The sequence below is a fragment of the Anomaloglossus baeobatrachus genome, chromosome 4 (genome assembly GCF_048569485.1).
Source record: "Anomaloglossus baeobatrachus isolate aAnoBae1 chromosome 4, aAnoBae1.hap1, whole genome shotgun sequence".
NCBI lineage: Eukaryota > Metazoa > Chordata > Amphibia > Anura > Aromobatidae > Anomaloglossus > Anomaloglossus baeobatrachus.
Window position 1 is genome coordinate 121,711,547 of NC_134356.1, and position 26,068 is coordinate 121,737,614.

At 51.2% G+C, this 26,068-nt stretch overlaps 1 protein-coding gene across 1 annotated transcript in view; it reads right to left on the reverse strand.

Moving 5' to 3' along the window:
- Positions 1–26,068, reverse strand: part of NSD1 (nuclear receptor binding SET domain protein 1) — a 284,356-nt gene that overhangs the window by 111,344 nt on the left and 146,944 nt on the right. Inside the window, 3 exon segments of the mRNA XM_075344528.1 lie at positions 293–427; positions 1,416–1,522; positions 20,738–20,795. Coding sequence (XP_075200643.1) covers positions 293–427; positions 1,416–1,522; positions 20,738–20,795 — 300 coding nt within the window.

Here is a 26,068-nt window from a genome sequence, read left to right on the forward strand (position 1 = left end):
TCAAGCTAAAGCTTACTGTAAACCCTTTTTTGTCCAATGTAGAAGAGTTTGCTGGACTAATGGGGTCAGACCTGCTTGACCATTTTTGTGACTATATATTTAAGCAGTGGGCCAGATATAGTATTCTCCCATCCACTTACATAAAATAGAAACTAAAAAAGGGGTGTTCAATGCTAGTATACCATAATAACAAAGCTACAAATTTAGGCTTCAAATGCAGCTATAGAAAGCAAATAAAAAGAGAACTACTAGAACCAATAAAAATAATGAGTTAACTTTATTAGCAGTGTACCTGACAAACATTCTCCTTCATGGCAGCTCCACCACCACATCGCTCAAGCTGGGCCCTTTTTGAGGCCGGTCCATGCTCATGTTCTTCTTCAGCGGTGTCACTTGGACTGGCTGCATCATTTTCAAGCAGCTCTCGCTACAAAATATGGGTACAAACAGATAAGCAAACATGGTATTAGTACCGTGTTTCCCGGGAAATAAGATAGTATTGTATATGTAGTCTTGTATTTTTTGCTACGAAAGATGGGCGAAGGCTTTTTTTCCAGGGACGTCATGTTTTTCCATGAACAACAATCCACATTTATTCTTGAATAAAAAAAATTAAAAATCAACATTTATTCAAATATAATCATGTCATCACATTCTGGAACATCAACATTGTGTGTTAATCCAATTACAGGTTCAGATGCACATTTTCTTATCAAACCGGCTATTCTCATGGAGCAGAACCAGACCTATAGTAATAGGTACATACCATATCTACAATGGTTTAAGTTATCTGCTTAAATTTATTCTCCATTTGCTGCTAAATTTACCCCCAAAAGAAAGCAGACACCCCCTAAGAGAATAGCAGTTACCAGACCACACACAATTAGAGTTGGCCAGTGAATGGGCTCTCACATACAAATCTGGGTTGCTGTCAGGTCCCCTTGCGCTCTGCAGTGCTTGGCTCCCCATGGTGACTGGAAGCAGTATCAGTCGCATGGGGGATACTGCTGCTTTCCAGTTCATCATATTATAAATGGATGTCATTCAAAAAGTATAACTCGACCAATGACAACAAGAGCTCGTAAAGCAAAGCTGAATACAAAATTTAACGAAAGTTATGGCTCTTGAAAGAAAGAGGAAAAAAAAAACATTAAAGCTTAAAAAATGGAATGAAGTCAAGTTGGAAAGGGGTTAAAAGACACATCTTACTCCAGCGTACACTTCATGACTGGTGTACAAAAATGTCAGTCTTGATGAATCGGCTCCTACATGCACCTAACAATGGTCAATCTTTCAACAAATGGAAAGAAAATTGCTTTGTTTTTACGGAATAAACTTTGTTGCATTCTTTACAATTGGATGTATATTTGACAAAAAAAAAAACAAAAAAAACCACCCATTTCACCCCAACTCACCTCAGAATGTGAAGATTCTTGACGCATCAGGCTATTTCCCTTTCTAATTTTACCAGCAAGTCTTAGCCGTTTCCGTCTCTTACGATTTTCTGACAACCTGCTGGATGCTGAAAAATACAGTATAAACGCTCATCAATATATAAAAAAAGAGAATTTTGTTTACTTACCGTAAATTCTTTTTCTTATAGTTCCGACATGGGAGACCCAGACCATGGGTGTATAGCTTCTGCCTCCGGAGGACACACAAAGTACTACACCAAAAGTGTAGCTCCTCCCTCCGAGCATATACACCCCCTGGATGACAAATCCAACCAGTTTAGTGCAAAAGCCGAAGGAGGACATCCACCCACAAGTAGAGATAGAGTAAAACCCGGAATAACCGGAACCTCTGTCTACAACAACAGCCGGTGAAAACACACGGAACAAGAACTGCCAACAGGCAACAGGGAGGGTGCTGGGTCTCCCATGTCGGAACTATAAGAAAAAGAATTTACGGTAAGTAAACAAAATTCTCTTTTTCTTCATCGTTCCTTATGGGAGACCCAGACCATGGGACGTCTCAAAGCAGTCCATGGGTGGGAAATAAACAGAAACTGAGAAGTAGGCAAATCTTAACTTCACAAATGGGCGACAGCCGCCTGAAGGATGCGTCTGCCCAAGCTCGTATCTGCCGAAGCATGAGCATGCACTTGGTAGTGCTTCGAAAAGGTGTGCAGACTAGACCAAGTGGCAGCCTGACAGACCTGCTGAGCCGTAGCCTGGTGCCTGAAAGCCCAAGAGGCACCGACAGCTCTGGTCGAGTGCGCCTTAATCCCCGGCGGTGGAGGCACCTGAGAACATTGGTAGGCATCGGATATGGGCGACCTAATCAACGAGCTAGGGTCGGTTTAGAAGCCGAGAGACCCTTGTGCTGACCCGTGGTTAGCACAAAAAGAGAGGTGCACCGCCTAAGAGCGGCGGTGCGTGACACATAGATCCGGAGCGCCCGCACCAAATCCAAAGTATGCAACGCTTTCTCAAAGCTATGCACAGGGGCCGGACAAAAGGGAAGGCAATGAAATGTCCTGGTTAAGGTGGAAAGGAGACACCAACTTAGGGAGAAAGTCCGGAGTCGGACGGAGAACCACCTTGTCTTGGTGAAAAACCAAAAAGGGTGACTCCGAAGAGAGCGCAGCCAAATCAGAGACTCTCCTGAGAGAAGTTATGGCCACCAGAAAGACCACTTTCTGTGAAAGTCGAAACAAAGGAACCTCCCTAAGAGGCTCAAAGGGGGGTTTCTGTAAGGCCGTGAGGACCAGATTAAGGTCCCAGGGATCCAAAGGCCGCCGGTAAGGAGGAATGATGTGAGATGCGCCCTGCATGAAGGTGCGCACCTGGGCCAGTCGGGCGATACGCCGCTGGAACAACACTGACAGAGCCGAGACCTGTCCCTTGAGGGAATTGAGGGATAGTCCTAACTGCAGACCGGACTGTAGAAAGGACAGGATGGTCGGCAAAGAAAACGGCCAAGGAGCATGGCCGGAAGAGCGACACCAGGACAGGAAAATTCTCCAAGACCTGTGGTAAATCCTGGCCGAGGAAGACTTCCGAGCCCGAGTCATAGTGGAGATGACCTCAGAAGGAATGCCTGAAGCCGTCAGGATCCAGGACTCAAGAGCCACACCGTCAATCTGAGAGCCGCAGAATTCTGGCGGAAAAACTGACCTTGAGAGAGAAGGTCTGGGCGGTCCGGGAGATGCCACGGCACCTCTACGAACAGACGGAGCAGGTCTGGGTACCAAGCTCGCCTGGGCCAGTCTGGAGCAATGATTATGACCCGATGGCCCTCCATTCTGATCTTGCGCAGGACTCTGGGCAAGAGAGCTAGAGGGGGAAACACGTAGGCCAGACGGAACTGGGACCAATCCTGAACCAGCGCGTCCGCTACCAAGGCCTGAGGATCGTGGGAGCGAGCCACGTAAACCGGGACCTTGTTGTTGTGCCGGGATGCCATTAGATCCACTTCCGGAGTGCCCCACTTGCGGCAGATTGACCGGAACACTGCCGGATGCAGGGCCCACTCGCCGCTATCCACGATTTGACGGCTGAGATAATCTGCCTCCCAGTTTTCTACGCCTGGGATGTGGACTGCGGATATGGTGGACTTTGAGTCCTCCGTCCACTGAAGGATACGTTGAACTTCCAACATTGCTAGGCGGCTGCGAGTCCCGCCCTGGTGATTGATGTAGGCAACTGCTGTCGCGTTGTCCGACTGGACTCGAATGTGCTTGCCCGCCAACAGGTGGTGAAAGGCTACGAGAGCTAGAAGTACAGCCCTGATTTCCAGCACATTGATCGAGAGGGCTGATTCGGACGGAGTCCAAGTGCCCTGTGCTCGGTGGTGGAGAAATACTGCTCCCCAGCCGGAGAGACTGGCATCTGTGGTGAGGATCACCCAGGACGGGGTCAGGAAGGAGCGTCCCTGAGACAGGGAGAGGGGCCGAAGCCACCACTAAAGAGAGCTCCTGGTCTGTGGCGACAGAGCCACTAGCCTGTGCAAGGAAGAGGTCCGCTTGTCCCAAAAGCGGAGAATGTCCAGCTGCAGAGGACACAGATGGAACTGGGCAAAGGGAACCGCTTCCATTGACGCCACCATCTGACCCAGCACCTGCATGAGGTGCCTGATGGAATGACGGCGGGGCTTCAACAGAGAACGCACCGCCAGATGAAGGGACTGCTGTTTGACTAAGGGCAGCTTCACAAGTGCCGGCAGAGTCTCGAATTGCATCCCCAGGTACGTAAGTTTCTGGGTCGGGGACAGAGTGGACTTGGGCAGATTGACAAGCCACCCGAATTGAACAAGCGTGGCGAGAGTGAGTGAGACACTCCGCTGACAGTCTGCACTGGATGAAGCCTTGACTAGAAGGTCGTCAAGGTAAGGAATCACTGCCAACCCCTGGAGGTGCAGAACCGCAACCACTGCTGCCAACTGTCCTTCTTGGGGACTAGGAAGAGGTTTGAGTAGAAACCTCTGAACCGTTCCCGGGCGGGAACCGGTACAATTACTCCGTTGGCCTGCAAGGATGCCACGGCCTGAGAGAAGGCGGCGGCTTTGGAACAGGGGGGAGTGGACAGAAAAAATCTGTTTGGCGGGCTGGAAGAAAATTCTATCCTGTAGCCGTGGGAGATGATATCCCGCACCCACTGATCGGAGACGTGTTGAAACCACACGTCGCCAAAGTGGGAGAGCCTGCCACCGACCAAGGACGTTGCTGGCGCAGCCAGATAGTCAAGAGGAGGCTGCCTTAGTGGCAGCGGCTCCTCCGTTCTTCTGAGGACGCGGCTTCGTGCGCCAGCTGGGTTTTCGATCCTTGGCTGAGTTAGTGGACGAGGCTGAGGGCTTAGAGGAGGACCAGTTAGAGGAACGAAAGGAACGAAACCTCGACTGGTTCCTGCCCTGGACAGGTTTCCTGGTTTTAGTTTGTGGCAAGGAAGTACTCTTCCCGCCAGTAGCTTCCTTAATAATTTCATCCAGTTGTTCACCGAACAGCCGGGACCCAGCAAAGGGGAGCCCAGCAAGGTACTTCTTGGAAGAAGCGTCTGCTTTCCACTCTCGAAGCCACAAGATCCTGCGGATCGCGAGGGAATTAGCGGAATCCACCGCCGTGCGGTGAGAAGCCTCCAGAATGGCAGACATGGCATAGGATGAAAAAGCCGAAGCCTGGGAAGTTAAGGCAACCATTTCGGGCATAGAATCCCTGGCGAGGGAATGCATCTCCGCCAGAGAAGCAGAGACTGCCTTAAGAGCCCACACTGCTGCAAAAGACGGGGAGAACGAGGCCCCTGCCGCCTCATATACAGACTTGGCCAGAAGGTCAACCTGGCGGTCAGTGGGATCCTTAAGTGAGGTGCCATCGGCCACAGATACAACTGTCTGGGCTGAGATTCTAGACACCGGAGGATCTACCTTTGGTGAATGAGCCCACTCCTTGACCACTTCTGGTGGAAAGGGAAAACGGTCATCAGAACTACGCTTTGGAAAGCGTTTGTCACGACAGGCCCTGGACTTTGTCACAGTGGCCTGAAAACTGGAGTGGTTAAAAAACATACTCCTTGCTCTCTTAGGTGAGGTAAACTGGTGTTTTTCTACCAGAGAGGCTTGGTCCTCTGACACTGGTGGATTGAGGTCCAGTACGGAATTAATGGACGCAATCAAGTCACTAACATCCGCATCACCTTCAGATAGATCAATGGGATACATAGAGGTAGCGTCCGAGCCCACAGTAAAGGCATCCTCCTCGCCCTGCAATTCAGCTCGTGAATCAGAGCCGTGGGACGAGGAAGGAGAAAAGTCCCTGCGTCTCCGTTTAGGAGGACGGGGTCCGGGAACAGATGAAAAATCCTCTGTGAGCTCTGCAGAGCGAGTCGGAGCAGCAGAGGCGCCCTGAGAAGGGGGCTGATGCATGGTCAGCAGAGTCCGGGACAGCTGTCCCAAGGAGTCGGCAAAGGACTGGGAGATAGCTTTAGAAAACGATGCTACCCAAGCCGGGGGTTCAGCCACCGGGGCCGGAGCAGCTGGAGGGACCACTGGGGAGACTCCAGGCTGAGGCACCACCATGTTAGAGCAGGCATCACAATGTGGATATGTGCTCGGTTCAGGTAGAATGAGCTGACATGCAGTGCATATAGAGTAAAGCCTTGCAGCCTTGCTCCTAGTGAGAGACATGCTGCTGAGGTGGAGGCTCTGCAGTAAAGAACACACTCCTTCAGAATGACCCCCAGAGAGTGTATAATAAAGCCCACAACCAGAGGTTGTGGCTTACCAGACCGCTTTTTGTGTGCCCTCCGGATTCCACAGCTTGGACCCCCAGACAGATGCAGTAGCTGCAGCAGCCAGCGCCGATCAGTGTGTGAACGCTGATAAAATGGCGCCGGAGTGAGGAGGGGGGGCGGGGTTTAGTCCAAGAGCGGGAACCGGAGGGCCAAGGAGAAATACAGGGGAGGGAAACATCTCCTCAGAGAGGAGTGTTCTCCCCTCTGCTGAACGGCCGGTGGGCGGCGCCGCACTGTTCCCCTGCATGACTGACATGCAGGGGCACTGAAAACGAAACTAGGCCGCATCTGAAGCCGGGGCCTAGATTTTCCCATGCGGCCGACGAGCAGGCACCCTCGGCGCGGTTCTCAGGAAAAAACCAGAGAACCGGCCGGAAATCACAGCAAAGTGAAATAACACACTCTCCCCACAATAAATGTACAAGGGACCCCTCAATAACGTCTCAATACTTAGCTTATGAGACGCAGGGCCAGGTCCCTGAGGGGTGAGCGCTCCGTCCGGCAGGGTCCTGAAAGGGCTGCGGATGGAGACCGGTCTCCTGCAAAGCAGTGAGAACCGTGATGGCTCCCACTTCAAGCCAGAGCCTCAGGGGATGGTGAAGGAGCGTGGCATGTGAAGGCTCCAGCCTTGTAAAATCAACCTTAAAAGCACCGCCGACACAGTGGGGTGAGAAGGGACATGCCGGGAGTCCAGATTGGACCCGCTTTTCTTCCAAATCTTTGAAATCAAAAATCAGATGAGAATGCATGTGTGTGTGTGTGACCTCCTGAACACAAAGCATTGAACTGGTTGGATTTGTCATCCAGGGGGTGTATATGCTCGGAGGGAGGAGCTACACTTTTGGTGTAGTACTTTGTGTGTCCTCCGGAGGCAGAAGCTATACACCCATGGTCTGGGTCTCCCATAAGGAACGATGAAGAAATATATTATATATACACAGTACACACACACACACACACACACACACACACACACACACACAAAAGAATTAGGCTACAAGTCTGCAGCCACTGACTACGTTACATTGTCCTTGCTGTGAGGAGTGTCTGGTGTCAGGAGTGGGTGATTGCAAGTAAGCGATTTGCATACTTCAGGCCACATTCCGACTAGATGTGTCCGGCCTTGCTCAATAGGCTTGTACTACGTGAGATTGCACATGTCTAGTCGGCACTTGTCCAAGTCGCATATATTTTGTATACAAATTTCATACAGGTGGTCAAGCGCACTCCGCTGGGGAATCCTTAGGGCACGTGTCCGTATTGCATGCATTTACGCTGCGTATTGCACTACAGCGTAAATGCATGCCTCCTCAGCACAATCTATGAAGATTGTGCATAATCCTTGCGCATGATACTGTTTTGAACGCAGCGATTTGGATGCTGAAATTATGATCTAAATCCGTGCGTTCAAAAAATGCAGCATGTCCCTTCTTTCGTGCATTTTGGATGCTGCTCCCACTCTGTCTATGGGAGAGGCAGCATTCAGAGCGCATGAAATCAGCATTTTTCTGCAGAAACACTGCATCCATTACGCAATTTCTGCAGCGAGTTGAATCACACGAGCTGTCAAATCACTGCAGAATTTTCTGCAGTGACATGACGCAATGTGCGCACAAGCCCTTTGATTGTGCAGTCACTGCAAAATTGTAGCCAGAGGTCGAGCAAATCCTCCAATGACCAATGACAGACATAGCACATCATAAGCAGGTGTAAATTCCTGCATCATGATGTGCTATGTCCGTCATTTATTTAAACCATGACTGTGTGCAAACAAACCTCCTAAAATATAGAACTTATTTTTCAGACCATAAGAACCCCCCCCCCCCAAATGTTGGTGGAAAGTGGGGGGGGGGGGTGTCTTTTAGTCTGAATGTAGGGCTGCGGGGAATGAGGGTGCTGAGGTGGATGATGAGCGGGGGGTGCGCGCATAATTAGCAGCCGGTCCTCAAAAGTTTTGAGAATGACACCAGAATTATATTTTCACATGATCTGTTGCCCTCTGGTTTTTAATTGTGTTTGTCTGATGTTTACATCACATACAGAAATATAATTGCAATCATATTATGAGTACCAAAAGGTTATATTGACAGTTAGAATGAGTTAATGCAGCAAGTCAATATTTGCAGTGTTGACCCTTCTTCAGGACCTCTGCAATTCTCCCTGGCATGCTCTCAATCAACTTCTGGACCAAATCCTGACTGATAGCTGTCCATTCTTGCATAAGCAATGCTTGCATTTTGCCAGAATTTGTTGGTTTTTGTTTGTCCACCCGTCTCTTGATGATTGCCCACAAGTTCTCAATGGGATTAAGATCTGGGGAGTTTCCAGGCCATGGACCCAAAATCTCTGTCACAAACCACCGGGGGGTCACTCAGAAATCCCCCGCGCTGGCTACCAGTACGTCACAATCGGGGGGTAACAAGTGGGGGTCACCCCTCCTTTATACCTCCCGACCGACAGACAGAGCACGTGACGCGCTCTCTAGCGCCCCTCTTATAGTCAGGCCAATTATGGAATTGCCCGACAATAAGCAAGGAGGCCGCTATACTACTTATGCCGATTATTGAAGGGTCCCCGGTGAGAGTAAGGTATATATTCCCCCGACCTCCGCGGGCGGAATATATAAAATCTCCCCGAATCTCACTGGCCTCCCCACAATAATCCTTGGCACAAACTCGCTGCCACCAACCGCTTCACGGTAACTATTAGCCGAACACACAGACGTGGGATTCAAGATCGAGATAACAGAACAGCCCAAGATTAATTATATAATTTAATCAGCCTAAAGCACACTAGAAACTACAATATATACAATAGGGAATCTACAGAATATACATATGTCAGAGTACAGTTACAGACAAAGCATGGTTTACAACAGGTATGCAATTCAATCAGTTACCTTGTGCGTCTGGCCACAGGGGGGCGCTGTAGACCAGGTTTCTAGGAACTCCCGCAGATGTTTCCTGCACGTGCCCCCAGCGAAAGAACGCTGGAAAATGGCCGAAGTAGGGTTATCAACCTGGGCAGATCCAGGTCCCCTCCTACCTTAGTGACCTCACAGGGAAGCACTGCCACTCCCCCTGCATGGATCAGAATTATCCAGCAAAGGGGATATTGGCCATAACTTTGCCTGGGAGCGTCGTAGGCGGACGCCAATGCTCTCATTGTGACAGTTATGAATTTAGCTACAGAACGAGGGGACTCATGACCTGTCTGCCAGTTCCCCATTGGCTGATATCACGCCTGGGGCATTTCCCAATGTCCTGCTCCCATAAAAAGGGTGTGCCGGCATCGTCCACATGCGGAGACACCATTTTTATGGTTGCCATATTTATCGGAAATATGGCTTGCGAGATATGAACCATTTTTTACTGGAGTCGTTCTGTCTGCTAGTTCCATAGCCTTGCTAACTAGCTAGCAGCTCCTACTACAGGGTGACGGCAGGGAGTCATCCTGTGTCCATTGTTCCCACACCACCTCATTTCCATATCACAGGACATGGCCATGGAATGGGTTGCTAAACAAGTTGTGTGAAGGAAAGGGGGGGGTGACACCAGGAGAGGGCTTCCTGACATAACTTGAATATCATGATTTATCGTCATATCTCCGGATTTACCTCACACCTCCCCCCTTTTGAGGGCGCTAGGGGGCAGCACACTCCGGTGTTCCCCCGTGCGCCCGTCCGCGACCTCTCCTTGTCGGGACAGCCCGTCTGCGTTACCGTGGTCACGGCCCCTTTTGTGGCGAATGGTGAAGTTGTATTGCTGGAGCGCAAGGCTCCATCGCAACAATCGCCCATTCGTCCCAGAGACGGTGTGCAACCAGCTGAGGGGATTGTGGTCCGTCTCCACGATGAAGTGGCGCCCGTATAGATAGGGTTGCAGACGCTGCAGGGCCCACACTATGGCCAGGCACTCCTTCTCCATCGTGGAATAGGCAACTTCCCTTGGTAACAGCTTCCTGCTCAGGTACAAGACTGGGTGCTCTTGGCTCGCAGAGTCCACCTGGCTGAGCACCGCACCGAGGCCGAAGTCACTGGCGTCGGTCTGTACTACAAACGGCCGCGTGAAGTCGGCTGCCTGTAGCACGGGCGGGCTGGACAGGGCGTCCTTTAGGGCCCGGAAGGCTGTCTCGCAGTCCATTGTCCAATCGACTGCAGAGGGCAGCTTCTTCTTGGTGAGGTCCGTCAAGGGCTTTGCCAGGCTACTATAGCATGGAACAAACCTCCTATAGTACCCAGCGGTCCCCAAGAAGGACATCACCTGCTTCTTGGTCCTGGGGGTGGGCCAGGATGCGATGGCTTCCACTTTCTCAGGCTCGGGCTTCAGTGTTCTCCCACCTACCCGGTGACCGAGATACTGGACCTCGCTCATGGCCAGCTGACACTTTCCCGGCTTGATGGTCAAACCTGCCCGGTGGATCCGCCTGAGCACCTGTGCTAGATGCTCTAGGTGGTCCTCCCAGGTGGGACTGAAGACGGCAATGTCATCTAGGTACGCGGCCGCGTACCCTTCAAGTCCCTTGAGCAGGGTGTTGACCATCCGCTGGAAAGTGGCAGGGGCATTCCTCATCCCGAATGGCATCACCGTGGACTCGTACAGTCCAAATGGGGTAATAAAGGCAGAGCGTTCCCTGGCCTTGCGAGTCAGGGGGATCTGCCAATATCCCCGGCTCAGATCCATGATGGTCAGGTACTGAGCCCCGGCCAACTGATCGAGCAGGTCATCGATGCGTGGCATTGGGTACGCATCGGCGACCGTGACCGCATTGAGCCCCCTGTAGTCCACGCAGAACCGAGTGGTTCGGTCCTTCTTAGGGACGAGGACTACAGGCGAGGCCCAAGCGCTGTTGGATGCCTGGATCACCCCCAGCTTCAGCATCTCGTCAATCTCCTGGCGCATGTGTTGCTGCACCTCCAGGGAGACCCGATATGCTGAACGCCGGATCGGGGGATGATCCCCAGTGTCCACGTGATGGACAGCCAAGTCAGTCCTTCCGGGCTGGTTGGTAAACAACCCCCGGAAGGGGTGTAGGGTGGCCCACAGCTGGGACCGTTGGTCCTCCAAGAGCTGGTGGCCAACCTCCACATCCTCAATGGATCCGCCTGCCCTAACCTGGGCTAGCATATCCAAGAGGGTTTCCGCTTCTCCCTCCTCGGGCAGGTTGCACACGGGGAGCGCACATGCCTCCCGCTCATGATGTGCCTTCATCATGTTCACATGGAAGGGCTTCCGCCTTCCACGGGCAGGGTCCAGGGTGACCAGGTACGTCACAGGGTTGAGCTGCTGGTACACGAGGTATGGGCCTTCCCAGGCTGCCTGAAGCTTGTCCTGTGGTACGGGGACCAGTACCCACACCTCTTGACCCACTTGGTAGGTCCTCTCACAAGCGTTCTGGTCGTACCAACGCTTCTGATCGGCCTGGGCTTGAGCCATATTGTCGTGTACCAGTTGCGTCAAGGCCTGCATTTTGTCCCGGAAGCGCATGACATACTCGATAACCGACACTCCAGGGGTGGCCAAATCCCCTTCCCAAGCCTCTTTCACCAGAGCCAGGGGGCCCCGCACACGTCGCCCGTACAGGAGCTCAAACGGTGAGAATCCTGTTGAGGCCTGTGGAACCTCCCGGTAAGCAAATAACAGGTGTGGGAGATACCGCTCCCAGTCACGCCCATGGGAGTCGACCAACATCTTAAGCATCTGCTTTAAGGTGCCATTGAACCGCTCGCACAGGCCATTAGTCTGTGGATGGTACGGGCTGGCCACCAGATGTCGCACCTGGACTTGCTTACAGAGGGCCTCCATCAGCTGGGACATGAATTGGGTCCCCCGGTCAGTGAGCATTTCCTGGGGAAAACCCACTCGGGAGAAAATCTCCAGCAATGCGGTGGCCACCTTGTCAGCCCGAATGGACGACAAGGCCACTGCTTCTGGGTACCGGGTGGCATAGTCCACTACCGTCAGTATGAAGCGTTTCCCGGAGCTGCTGGGGATGGCCAGCGGGCCGACCAGATCCACAGCCACCCTCCTGAAAGGCTCATCGATGATTGGCAGATACCAGTGGGGCTTTGGGGCGTGGCCCCGCCTTCCCCACTCTCTGACAGGTTTCACACGAACGGCAGTAGGCAGCCACATCGGCCCCCATTTTTGGCCAGTAGAAATGCTGGTTTAACCTGGCCTTGGTCTTAGCGATCCCTAGGTGTCCGGCCATCGGAATCTCATGTGCGATCCGCAACAACTCCGTCCGGAACGGATAGGGTACCACCAACTGTCGGTCCCTGGGCCACGCCTCCGGTGAACCCTGCTGGACCGTGGCCCGGTACAGCCGTCCTTGGTCCCAGACCACTCGCTCCGGGTCCGAGTCCGAGGGAGGCTGTGCCGCCTGCTCCTTAAGAGCTTTCAGGCTGTCGTCAGCTTCTAACGCTGCCTGAAACCCCTGACTAGATGTGGCCAGAATCGACGAGACTGTCACATCTTCAGTCAGTACCCCGGGACCTGTGTCCTGGCCTCCACCTGACTCGGCTGCCACTTGGTCAGAAGGGGAAGAGCTATCGGACCTCCGGGAGGCCCCTTGGCTCCCAGCACTCCCACTGCGGGTGACAGCGGCCACAGCCGCTGCGACCGTGGGTCGTGCCTGCTCCTCCTCCGTTCCTGACCAAGTCGCCGGTTCAGGCAGACCTACCTGGCTTCCTGACACCCCGGTTGTGGGGGAACCATGCACCGAGATCTTACCTGGGAGCACTTCCGCTCCTGGACCGGCCCCAATCTCACCTGCCTGTTCCCCTCCTGCAGCAACAGAACCCCGCTGTGAAATCTCTGGGGACCCCACATTTGCTGTGGTAGCCCCCACCCCACACACTGGTCCTCCCCCTGCAGCACCCTGCTCTCTGCTTATCCCTGCAGAGGGCAACAGATCCCAGCTCACAGGCTGGTTACTTGTAGAGGCATTGTCACACCTTTCTCTGACCCCCTCCCCTGTCACAGCTGCAGCTGAGTGTGTGTCTATGGTGTCTATGCAAGCAGAAATATCAGAGTTCACTCCCTCCTCCCTTACATCATTCATAGATAACACATTAACATTGTTAGGAGTCATGTCAGTACGGGCTGAAGGTTCAGCCCTTGGTTGGGGCCCAAACTGGGAGGTTATCTGCCCCAAATCTGTCCCAAGTAGCACGTTTGCAGGGATCCGATCAGTTACCCCCACCTCCCTCACCCCTCGCCCTGCGCCCCAGTCCACATAAATGTCAGCAACAGGCAGCGCCGGGTCAATGCCTCCAATCCCGGAGACAGCGAGGGTTTTTCCAGGGATCAAGTCTTGGGGGGACACCATCTCAGGCCGCACCAGAGTCACCTCCGAGGCGCTGTCTCGCAGTCCTATGGTCACAGACCGGCCGACGGTGACAGGTTGGAAGCTGTCCAGGGACCTACCACCACCCCCACCCACACAATACACCTTGGGCGGCCCTTGGGACGGGGACGGAGCCGGGGCCTTGGGACGCTGAGGGCACATGGCCTTGAAGTGTCCAGGTAGGTTGCACTGGTGGCACCGTCTTGGTTCCGCCACGGGCCTGGAGAGGGGAGTTGAGGGGGACACCCCCTGCAGTCTAGGGGCAGGTGGGGCAGTCGCCGAATTCATCTTACCCCCTCTCCAGGTGCTGCTGGTGGCCGCTCTCCTGGCCTCAGGGGCCCGGTTGTTGGTGTAGTCATCGGCAAGGGCAGCTGTAGCCGTGGACCCCTTTGGCTTCTGGTCTCGGATGAACTGGCGGAGATCCTCAGGGCAGTTCCACAAGAGTTGCTCCGTGATGAACAAGTCCAGGATCTCCGGTCCGGTGGAAAGCTGCAGGCCTTGGGTCCAGTGGTCGGCAGCTCGGGCAAGTGCCCGCCGGTGGTCAGCCCAGGAGTCCTTTGGTCCCTTCTGTAGGCTCCGGAACTTCTTGCGGTAGGACTCTGGAGTGAGGTTGTACTGTTGGATCAGGGCCCGCTTGATGGTGTCGTAGCCCTGATCTGCCTCAGCAGGCAAGTCACCAAGGATATCCAGGGCCTTACCCCTTAAACGGGGGGTCAGGTATTTGGCCCACTGGTCCTTGTCCAGATGGTGCTGCAAGCAAGTCCGTTCAAAAGCAGTCAAGAAAGAGTCCAAGTCTCCATCCTTCTCCAGCACTGGGAAGTCCTCAACACGGACCTTTGGAAGTTTGGTGTCTTGAAGGTCACGTGTGGCTGATGAGGGCCGGAGCTGAGCTAGCTGCAGCTGGTAGTCACGCTCTGCCTGGCGCTCTTCACGCACTGCCTGCCGCTCCGCAGCCTCAGCCTCACGCGCTGCTTGCCGCTCTGCCCTGCGCTCTGCCAGGAGTCCCTTGTAGCCCTCCTGGTCTCCAGCCTGGAGAAGGGCCATAGCCATTTGAAGAAGGCTATCCGAGCCTCCCAGGCTCGGTGGAATGGCACGTGGTGATCTGCGGCCCGCTGCGGAGCCTGGTGATTCACTGTCCCTTGCAGAGCGGAGGGCTGGCATCTGGCTCGTTGAGGACCCTTGGGTGAGCTGCTCCTCATCTTGTCCATAATTGCCAGCTTGTGCGCTGTCCTCTGCAGAACGGTTTTCTGGCGTCGAGCTCCTGGAGGACTCGTGGGCAACCTCCTCATTGCTGTCCACAGCACCGTCCTCCCTCTCTTCGGCTCCTGCCTTAGCATTGGCCAGTTGCATAGCTCTGCTCCTGGTGCCATCAGCCATTCTTGCAGACTTTTGGTCACTGACACAGAACTGACACCTGATGCCTCCACACACCTTACAGTATCTGCACTCTGACACTCTAGTGTTGAGCTAGTCTGAAGACCCCAGCAGCCACAGCTGCTGCAGGCAGTCTTTAGTGTCTGGGAGTATGGGTCTCACACTCACACACACTATTATCTCGATCCCACCGCTATGCCACCAATATGTCACAAACCACCGGGGGGTCACTCAGAAATCCCCCGCGCTGGCTACCAGTACGTCACAATCGGGGGGTAACAAGTGGGGGTCACCCCTCCTTTATACCTCCCGACCGACAGACAGAGCACGTGACGCGCTCTCTAGCGCCCCTCTTATAGTCAGGCCAATTATGGAATTGCCCGACAATAAGCAAGGAGGCCGCTATACTACTTATGCCGATTATTGAAGGGTCCCCGGTGAGAGTAAGGTATATATTCCCCCGACCTCCGCGGGCGGAATATATAAAATCTCCCCGAATCTCACTGGCCTCCCCACAATAATCCTTGGCACAAACTCGCTGCCACCAACCGCTTCACGGTAACTATTAGCCGAACACACAGACGTGGGATTCAAGATCGAGATAACAGAACAGCCCAAGATTAATTATATAATTTAATCAGCCTAAAGCACACTAGAAACTACAATATATACAATAGGGAATCTACAGAATATACATATGTCAGAGTACAGTTACAGACAAAGCATGGTTTACAACAGGTATGCAATTCAATCAGTTACCTTGTGCGTCTGGCCACAGGGGGGCGCTGTAGACCAGGTTTCTAGGAACTCCCGCAGATGTTTCCTGCACGTGCCCCCAGCGAAAGAACGCTGGAAAATGGCCGAAGTAGGGTTATCAACCTGGGCAGATCCAGGTCCCCTCCTACCTTAGTGACCTCACAGGGAAGCACTGCCACTCCCCCTGCATGGATCAGAATTATCCAGCAAAGGGGATATTGGCCATAACTTTGCCTGGGAGCGTCGTAGGCGGACGCCAATGCTCTCATTGTGACAGTTATGAATTTAGCTACAGAACGAGGGGACTCATGACCTGTCTGCCAGTTCCCCATTGGCTGATATCACGCCTGGGGCATTTCCCAATGTCCTGCTCCCATAAAAAGGGTGTGCCGGCATCGTCCACATGCGGAGACACCATTTTTATGGTTGCCATATTTATCGGAAATATGGCTTGCGAGATATGAACCATTTTTTACTGGAGTCGTTCTGTCTGCTAGTTCCATAGCCTTGCTAACTAGCTAGCAGCTCCTACTACAGGGTGACGGCAGGGAGTCATCCTGTGTCCATTGTTCCCACACCACCTCATTTCCATATCACAGGACATGGCCATGGAATGGGTTGCTAAACAAGTTGTGTGAAGGAAAGGGGGGGGTGACACCAGGAGAGGGCTTCCTGACATAACTTGAATATCATGATTTATCGTCATATCTCCGGATTTACCTCACACCCCCCCCCCCCAAATGTTGGTGGAAAGTGGGGGGGGGGGGTGTCTTTTAGTCTGAATGTAGGGCTGCGGGGAATGAGGGTGCTGAGGTGGATGATGAGCGGGGGGTGCGCGCATAATTAGCAGCCGGTCCTCAAAAGTTTTGAGAATGACACCAGAATTATATTTTCACATGATCTGTTGCCCTCTGGTTTTTAATTGTGTTTGTCTGATGTTTACATCACATACAGAAATATAATTGCAATCATATTATGAGTACCAAAAGGTTATATTGACAGTTAGAATGAGTTAATGCAGCAAGTCAATATTTGCAGTGTTGACCCTTCTTCAGGACCTCTGCAATTCTCCCTGGCATGCTCTCAATCAACTTCTGGACCAAATCCTGACTGATAGCTGTCCATTCTTGCATAAGCAATGCTTGCATTTTGCCAGAATTTGTTGGTTTTTGTTTGTCCACCCGTCTCTTGATGATTGCCCACAAGTTCTCAATGGGATTAAGATCTGGGGAGTTTCCAGGCCATGGACCCAAAATCTCTATGTTTTGTTCCATGAGCCATTTAGTGATCACCTTTGCTTTATGGCACGGTGCACCATCATGCTGGAAAAGGCATTGTTGGGCGCCAAACTGCACTTGGGCAGTTGGGAGAAGTTGCTCTTGGAGGACATTCTGGTACCATTCTTTATTCATGGCTGTGTTTTTAGGCAAGACTGTGAGTGAGCCGATTCCCTTGGCTGAGAAGCAACCCCACACATGAATCGTTTCAGGATGCTTAACAGTTGGCATGAGACAAGACTGGTGGTAGCGCTCACCTCTTCTTCTCCTAATAAGCGGTTTTCCAGATGTCCCAAACAATCAAAAAGGGGATTCATCTGAGAAAATGACTTTACCCCAGTCCTCAGCAGTCCACTCCCTGTACCTTTTGCAGAATATCAGTCGGTCCCTGATGTTTTTTCTGGAGAGAAGTGGCTTCTTTACTGCCCTCCTTGAAACCAGGCCTTGCTCAAGCAGTCTCCGCCTCACAGTGCGTGCAGAAGCACTCACACCAGCCTGCTGCCATTGCTGAGCTAGCTCGGCACTGCTGGTAGTCCGATCCAGCAGCTGAAACAGTTTTAAGATACGGTCCTGGCGTTTGCTGGTCCTTCTTGGGCGCCCTGGAGCCTTTTTGACAACAATGGAAGCTCTCTCCTTGAAGTTCTTGATGATGCGATAGATTGTTGACTGAGGTGCAATCTTTGTAGCTGCGATACTCTTCCCTGTTAGGCCATGTTTGTGCAGAGCAATGATAGCTGCACGTGTTTCTTTAGAGATAACCATGGTTAACTGAAGAGAAACAATGATACCAAGCACCAGCCTCCTTTTAAAGTGTCCAGTGGTGTCATTCTTACTTAATCATGACTGATTGATCGCCAGCCCTGTCCTCATCAACACCAACACCTGTGTTAATGGAAAAAATCACTAAAACAATGTTAGCTGCTCCTTTTAAGGCAGGAATGCAGTGATGTTGAAATGTGTTTTGGGGGTTAAAGTTCATTTTCTTAGCCAATATTGACTTTGCAAGTAATTGCTGTTAAGCTGATCACTCTTCATGACATTCTGGACTATATGCAAATTTCCATTAGAAAAAGTTAAGCAGTAGACTTTGTAAAAATTAATATTTGTAGCATTCTCAAAAAGTTTGGCCATGACTGTACAGCCTGGAGTGATCATGTGTGGCTATATTCACTGCCCCCGCGCATCATCATCAGAGCTGGGGGCAATGAATAAGTACGGTATACTCACCGGTCACTGATCCCTGTAGCATCGCGATGTCCTCCTCTTTGTCCGGCCGCTGCTGTGTGCGGAGAGCGGTGAGCACAGGGATGACGTCATCGCTGTGCGCATCGCTCTCCACACACCTCAGCAGACAGGAGGACATTGCGATGCTGCAGGGAACAGTGACCGGCTCCACACAGGTCAGCAGTGCTACTACTGGCACAGACAGGAAGACTAGCAATAGTGATGGAGTGAGGGAATGAGAGTATCAACGTTTATTTTTTTGTGTGCCTCAGGATACAGGGTATATACCAGGATGGGGGTATATACCAGGATGGGGGTATATATACAAGGATGGGGATAATATACAAAGCAGGAGGATCATTACCAGGATAGGGTACCTTAGTAGAGAATTTGGGGACATTACCCCCATAACAGTGTCAGCAGCAGATCCTCGCTCCATAACAGTGCGTCATGACTACATTTTTTCCATAATATTTTATTTTCCTATTTTCGTCCTCTAAAACCAGGGTGCTTCTTATGGTCCGCACCGTCTTATAGTCCAAAAAATACGGTAGTTTGTTCAATTACCTCCACCACTGGTACAAATCCTCAGTCTACTTAATACTGGGGCTTGCATGAAATGGTTGGTTCTTTTATATGACACGCCCACTCCAGGGCCAGGGGTACTCTGAACCGGGCCGGACTAGTCCAGGATGTCAGCGATGGCGGGGTCCAGCAGCGGACCCTTGCGGTGTCTTTTAAATAAAAGTAGGATGAACAGGAGGATCTGCGCTGACTCTCACCCTCCTGTCCTGCGCCTCCACACACCGTGCCCTCAGCCAGGGGCCGCAGACAAGCAAAGGGACTTCTGCCTGCCTGGCTCCCTCCGGGGACCTTCAAAGGGATTTCTGCCTGCCTGGCTCCCTGGTCCTCTGTGGCCCCCTTCCAGCGGATTCGTGTGCCGCTTGTGGCCCAAAAGGTGCATACAGCCACCCTGGCCTCCGGTGTTACTAGGAAGTCCTGAAGTATCGTCCTAGCCTAGTGACCGGAACCCAGTTTGCGACCAATCCCTTCACCTTCAGCTATTGTCTGTGAAATGTGTCTGACACACTTCCCCTAAGTCACTGGGATTCTTTCTTTCATCTCCTCAGAGTTGAGCAGGACCCCTGGGGCCCTCACTCCTCGTCGGTCTCCTCTCTCCAACTAAATGACTGTCAACGGTCAACTGTCAAACGTAGCTCCGCCCATTTTACCTCAGCCCGCTCACCCACTAAGCTCCACCCCATTGATGGTTCTAGATACAGTACACGGGGCTTAAGTGCCATAACCAGATTACTGGTCGCTAAGCATTAATGGGACCTGCCCTGGCCCTGATCTAATGTGTGACCTAAGGTGTCTGCAGGTTTTTGGTGCATGAACTGATAGATGGCCTCTTTCTTACCCAGGATGGGGCACCACACCTCTGGCTGAGGTGCAGTACCTCTGTGGAAACGGTAGCCTAGATGCTAGAAATGTATGCATTTTTATTTTTCCCTGATTAGGGCCATGCATGTCCAAAACACGTTGTAATTTATTTTTACAAGCATCAATAAATACACCATCACTCTGGTTCCTGGGAGCATTGCACAGAATTATATTATTTCGCTTCATAAAAGGGCACCAGTCACCAGGATTTTCCTATATAACCTAAAGCCAGTGCTATACTGGCACTATCATGCTGATTCAATACATACCTTTAGCTGTCAGTTCGGATGTATAGGTTTTGAAACACAACCAAATTTGTAAAATGAGCAGCTTTTTGAATGGCAGCAGCTGACGATCAGCTGATAGCTGGGGTGGGCATTCATACGGATTGCCGCTACCCCTGCCTGTCAGTCCTCCCCGTTATTTATGCTAATTCCATTATAGGATCATTGTACCAAGTGACTAGAAGGACCTGTGTGAGGTCATACCCATGTGACCAGAAGGGGCGGGGCCACAGCCAACATAGCTGATACCAGGAAGCAACATTTATCTGTTGCTGAGGCCCCACTTTTTTTGGTCACATGGTTATGATACCACACAGGTCCTTCTAGTCACTTAGTAAAACAATTCTATAACAGAATATAACAGGGGGACGACGCACAGCCGGGCGGGGGGGGGGGGGGGAAATCACTATGAATACCAACCCCAGCTATCAGCAGTCGCTGTCATTCAAAAAGCTGCTCATTTTCCAAACTCTTCAAAAACCTATACATCCTAGCTGACAACTACAGGTATGTATGTATAGGATCAGCCTGATAGTGCTAGTATAGTGACTGGCTTTAGGTTATATAGGAAAAAGCTGGTGATTGGTGTGCTTTGATATATAGAGCTGGTATTGTCAACTCACTGTTATGCCCTTACTAAGGTAGAAAGCTGTTAGATTACATAAGATGTGTTGTAAAATTACTATACACTCTTGACAGCGTAAAAACTGATGTAATATTATTGATGGGTCCTAATTTTTATTTTCAAGTGTAAAACAATAAAAATGCTGACAATAGAAAATAGTTGTTTAGCTCACAGTCATACCTGCTCGGTACCGACTACGTTTCCGGGAGGCTTTCTTCCGGGGGACTGATGCTGCAGGCTAAAAGCAGATAAGTAATAGAAAAGCGGTTAGCAATATAGACTTTTCATTAAAAAAACATAATAGGTCAATTTTTGTCATTTATTGCACAATAAAAGCATTTGCTCATATGGTAACACCTTCAGTACTGGCAAACAGCAACAGCCATTTGTTTTAAAGAGAACCTCTACATATCCAGGACCTATAACTTGTACATTGGCACCATGGCAGGAGAAAACAGTTTCACATCATAATAACGCATCATTATGCAGCCATTTTGGCCCGAAAGGTGCACAACTAGAGACTATGTAATTGAGGGGTGAAACTAATTATGATTTGGGGACCACTTAAGTATATAAAGAGTCACAGCAGTTTCAGTATTAACTACAGTAAAAAAAAAAAGATGCATATGCCCAGTATGCCAAGCCACAACTGGCAGTGTGGGGGGGAAAAAAAAAAAAAAAAAAAAAAAAAGTACAAAAGTGTAATTTTGGTGTGCCCTCTAACCCAGCACACAGCCATTAACCCCTTTCTGACATATGACTTATTCAGTACGTCATGGTCGGAGAGGGGTTTCTGACTAATGACGTACAGGCTACATCACTGGAGTCAGACACAGGCGCTGTGCCCTTGTGATTGCCACCGCAACTTTGACTTTGCCGACAGCTGAAGCCCAGCTCTCACAGCCAGGAGGGGTGCCTGTACCACCCCTGGCTGTTTAACCCCTCAAGTGTTGTGATCAATAGCAATCGCAGCATTTAGAGGTTGGGAGAGGGATTGCGCTCCATCTACCATGCAATCAAGACCCCAGCTATGTAATCACACAGGTCCGATCATTGCTGTGGCAGCCAGAGGTTGTCATGACTACCTCGGTGTCACCCAGCTACAGCAAGCCTCTGGGATCATGCTTGTGTCAGTGTAAAACTGATAGATATAATGCATTGCAATGCCCCATCAATATAACAGCGATCAATGGACTAAATGTTAATGTCCCACAGACACGAAATGAAAGAAAAGAAAAAAAAAAATTTAGGGAGGAAGTGAGGGCGTTCAGGGTTGCGTAGGGTACGTGTCAGGGGATGCCATTCCTGTGTATTCCTAAATGATTGATCGCTCTCAGTGAGAGAAACAATTATAATTTTGTAGTTGTGATACCTTTAATGGCTAACTAAAATAAAATAAAAAGATGCTACAAAGCAAGCTTTCGAGACATCTCAGGTCCCTTCATCAGGCACGGTATGACAAAATATCTGAAGAAACACAAATGTATACACAAAACAGGGCAGAGCGATGCATAGTAAAAGGACATTTAAAAAAAAACAAACACTGAGTTTAGAGAGTGAATCCTTAATTAGCTTTGATTAGTGGTGTGAGTTTTATTGTGCCAATATCCATGTAGGATCAGAGGACCAACCCATATAATAACGGTTAGCAAAATGAAAGGACACACAGTCAGAGCTACATTGAGCAAAGTGAGGCCATATGCTAATTTCTAGGATACAAAAAGGACAGGATAGTGAACTCTGCAGTCCGCATAAAAATCCTAATATCCTACAAGGAGTATGCAAAGAAGGGAATTTTGTTTACTTACCGTAAATTCCTTTTCTTCTAGCTCCAATTGGGAGACCCAGACAATTGGGTGTATAGCTACTGCCTCCGGAGGCCACACAAAGTACTACACTTAAAAGTGTAAGGCCCCTCCCCTTCTGGCTATACACCCCCCCGTGGGATCACGGGCTCCTCAGTTTTAGTGCAAAAGCAAGAAGGAGGAAAGCCAATAACTGTTTTAAATACAAATTCAACCCGAGAAACAACCTCGGAGAACTGAACTGTTCAACATGAACAACATGTGCACCCGAAAAAAACAAACTTCCTAAGAAAACAGGGCGGGTGCTGGGTCTCCCAATTGGAGCTAGAAGAAAAGGAATTTACGGTAAGTAAACAAAATTCCCTTCTTTGTCGCTCCTAATTGGGAGACCCAGACAATTGGGACGTCCAAAAGCAGTCCCTGGGTGGGTAAAAGAATACCTCGTGATAGGGCCGTCAAACAGCCCTTTCCTACAGGTGAGCCACCGCCGCCTGAAGGACTTGTCTACCTAGGCCGGCATCCGCCGAAGCGTAGGTATGCACCTGATAATGCTTGGTAAAAGTGTGCAGACTCGACCAGGTAGCCGCCTGGCACACCTGCTGAGCCGTAGTCTGGTGCCGTAATGCCCAGGACGCACCCACGGCTCTGGTAGAATGGGCTTTCAGTCCTGATGGAATCGGAAGCCCAGCAGAACGGTAGGTGTGAAGAATTGGTTCCTTGATCCAACGCGCAAGGGTGGATTTGGAAGCTTGCGACCCTTTACGCTGACCAGCGACAAGGACAAAGAGTGCATCCGAGCGGCGCAGAGGCGCCGTGCGGGAAATGTAGATCCTGAGTGCTCTCACCAGATCCAATAAATGCAAACCTTTTTCAAATTGGTGAACTGGATGCGGACACAAAGACGGTAAAGTGATATCTTGATTGAGATGAAAGGAAGATACCACCTTGGGAAGAAATTCTGGAATTGGACGCAGAACTACCTTGTCCTGGTGAAACACCAGGAATGGAGATCTGCATGATAACGCCGCCAGCTCGGACACTCTCCGAAGAGACGTGACCGCCACTAGAAAGGCCACTTTCTGTGAAAGACGAGAAAGGGAAACCTCCTTCATAGGCTCGAAAGGCGGCTTTTGGAGAGCAATTAGAACCTTGTTCAGGTCCCAGGGCTCCAACGGCCGCTTGTAAGGGGGGACGATATGACAAACCCCTTGCAGGAACGTGCGTACCTGAGGAAGTCGCGCCAGGCGTTTCTGAAAAAATACGGATAGCGCGGAGACTTGACCCTTAAGGGAGCCAAGCGACAAACCTTTTTCCAACCCAGACTGCAGGAAGGAAAGAAAAGTAGGCAATGCAAAAGGCCAGGGAGAAACTCCCTGAGCAGAGCACCAAGATAGGAATATCCTCCACGTCCTGTGGTAGATCTTGGCGGAGGATGGCTTCCTAGCCTGTCTCATGGTGGCAACCACTTCATGAGATAAACCTGAGGCCGCTAGGATCCAGGACTCAATGGCCACACAGTCAGGTTCAGGGCCGCAGAATTCAGATGGAAAAACGGCCCTTGAGACAGCAAGTCTGGACGGTCTGGTAGTGCCCACGGATGGCCTACCGTGAGGTGCCACAGATCCGGGTACCACGACCTCCTTGGCCAGTCTGGAGCGACGAGAATGGCGCGGCGGCAGTCGGACCTGATTTTGCGGAGCACTCTGGGCAACAATGCCAGAGGTGGGAACACATACGGTAGCCGGAACTGCGACCAATCTTGAACTAAGGCGTCTGCCGCCAGAGCTCGGTGATCGTGAGACCGTGCCATGAAAACCGGGACCTTGTTGTTGTGCCGTGACGCCATCAGGTCGACGTCCGGCATCCCCCAGCGGCGACAGATCTCCTGAAACACGTCCGGGTGAAGAGACCATTCCCCTGCGTCCATGCCCTGGCGACTGAGAAAGTCTGCTTCCCAGTTTTCTACGCCTGGGATGTGAACTGCGGATATGGTGGATGCCGTGTCTTCCACCCACGTCAGAATCCGCCGGACTTCCTGGAAGGCTTGCCGACTGCGTGTTCCCCCTTGGTGGTTGATGTATGCCACCGCTGTGGAGTTGTCCGACTGAATTCGGATCTGCTTGCCTTCCAGCCACTGTTGGAAGGCTTGTAGGGCAAGATAGACTGCTCTGATCTCCAGAACATTGATCTGAAGGGTGGACTCTTTCCGAGTCCACGTACCTTGAGCCCTGTGGTGGAGAAACACTGCTCCCCACCCTGATAGACTCGCATCTGTCGTGACCACCGCCCCGGATGGGGGTAGGAACGACTTTCCTTTTGACAATGAGGTGGGAAGAAGCCACCACCGGAGAGATTCCTTGGCTGCCTGAGAGAGGGAGACCTCCCTGTCGAGGGACGTCGACTTCCCGTCCCATTGGCGGAGAATGTCCCATTGTAGTGGACGCAGATGAAACTGCGCAAAAGGAACTGCTTCCATTGCTGCTACCATCTTCCCTAGGAAGTGCATGAGGCGCCTCAAGGGGTGCGACTGGCCCTGAAGGAGAGATTGCACCCCTATCTGTAGCGAGCACTGTTTGTCCAGTGGAAGTTTCACTATCGCTGAGAGAGTATGAAACTCCATGCCAAGATATATGTTAGTGATTGGGTCGGGGTTAGATTTGACTTTGAAAAGTTGATAATCCACCCGAAACTCTGGAGAGTCTTCAGTGCCACGTTCAGGCTGTGTTGGCATGCCTCTTGAGAGGGTGCCTTGATAAGTAGATCGTCCAAATACGGGATCACGGAGTGACCTTGCGAGTGCAGGACTGCTACTACTGCTGCCATGACCTTGGTGAAGACCCGAGGGGCTGTCGCCAGCCCGAAAGGTAGAGCTACGAACTGCAGGTGTTCGCTTCCTATAACGAAGCGTAGAAAACGCTCATGCTCTGGCGCAATTGGCACGTGGAGATAAGCATCCTTGATGTCTATTGATGCTAGGAAATCTCCTTGAGACATTGAGGCGATAACGGAGCGGAGAGATTCCATCCGGAACCTCCTGGTTTTTACGTGTTTGTTGAGCAGCTTTAGATCCAGGACGGGACGGAACGACCCGTCTTTCTTTGGCACCACAAACAAATTGGAGTAAAAACCGTGACCTTGTTCCTGAAGAGGAACAGAAGTCACCACTCCTTCCGCCTTTAGAGCGGACACCGCTTGTAGCAGAGCATCGGCTCGGTCGGGCGGTGGGGAAGTTCTGAAGAAGCGAGTTGGAGGACGAGAGCTGAACTCTATCCTGTACCCGTGAGACAGAATGTCTCTCACCCAACGGTCTTTGACCTGTGACAGCCAAATGTCGCCAAAGCGGGAGAGCCTGCCACCGACCGAGGATGCGGAGAGAGGAGGCTGAGAGTCATGAGGAAGCCGTCTTGGTAACGGTTCTTCCGGCTGGCTTTTTTGGGCGTGATTGAGTCCGCCAAGAATCTGAGCCTCTCTGATCCTTTTGAGTCCTTTTGGACGAGTAGAATTGGGACCTGTCTGAGCCTCGAAAGGACCGAAAACCAGACTGTCCCCTCCTCTGTTGGGGTTTGTTTTGTCTGGGCTGAGGTAAGGATGAATCCTTACTCTTGGAGTGTTTAATGATTTCATCCAAACGCTCACCAAACAATCGGTCACGAGAAAAAGGCAAACTGGTTAAGCACTTCTTGGAAGAAGAATCTGCCTTCCATTC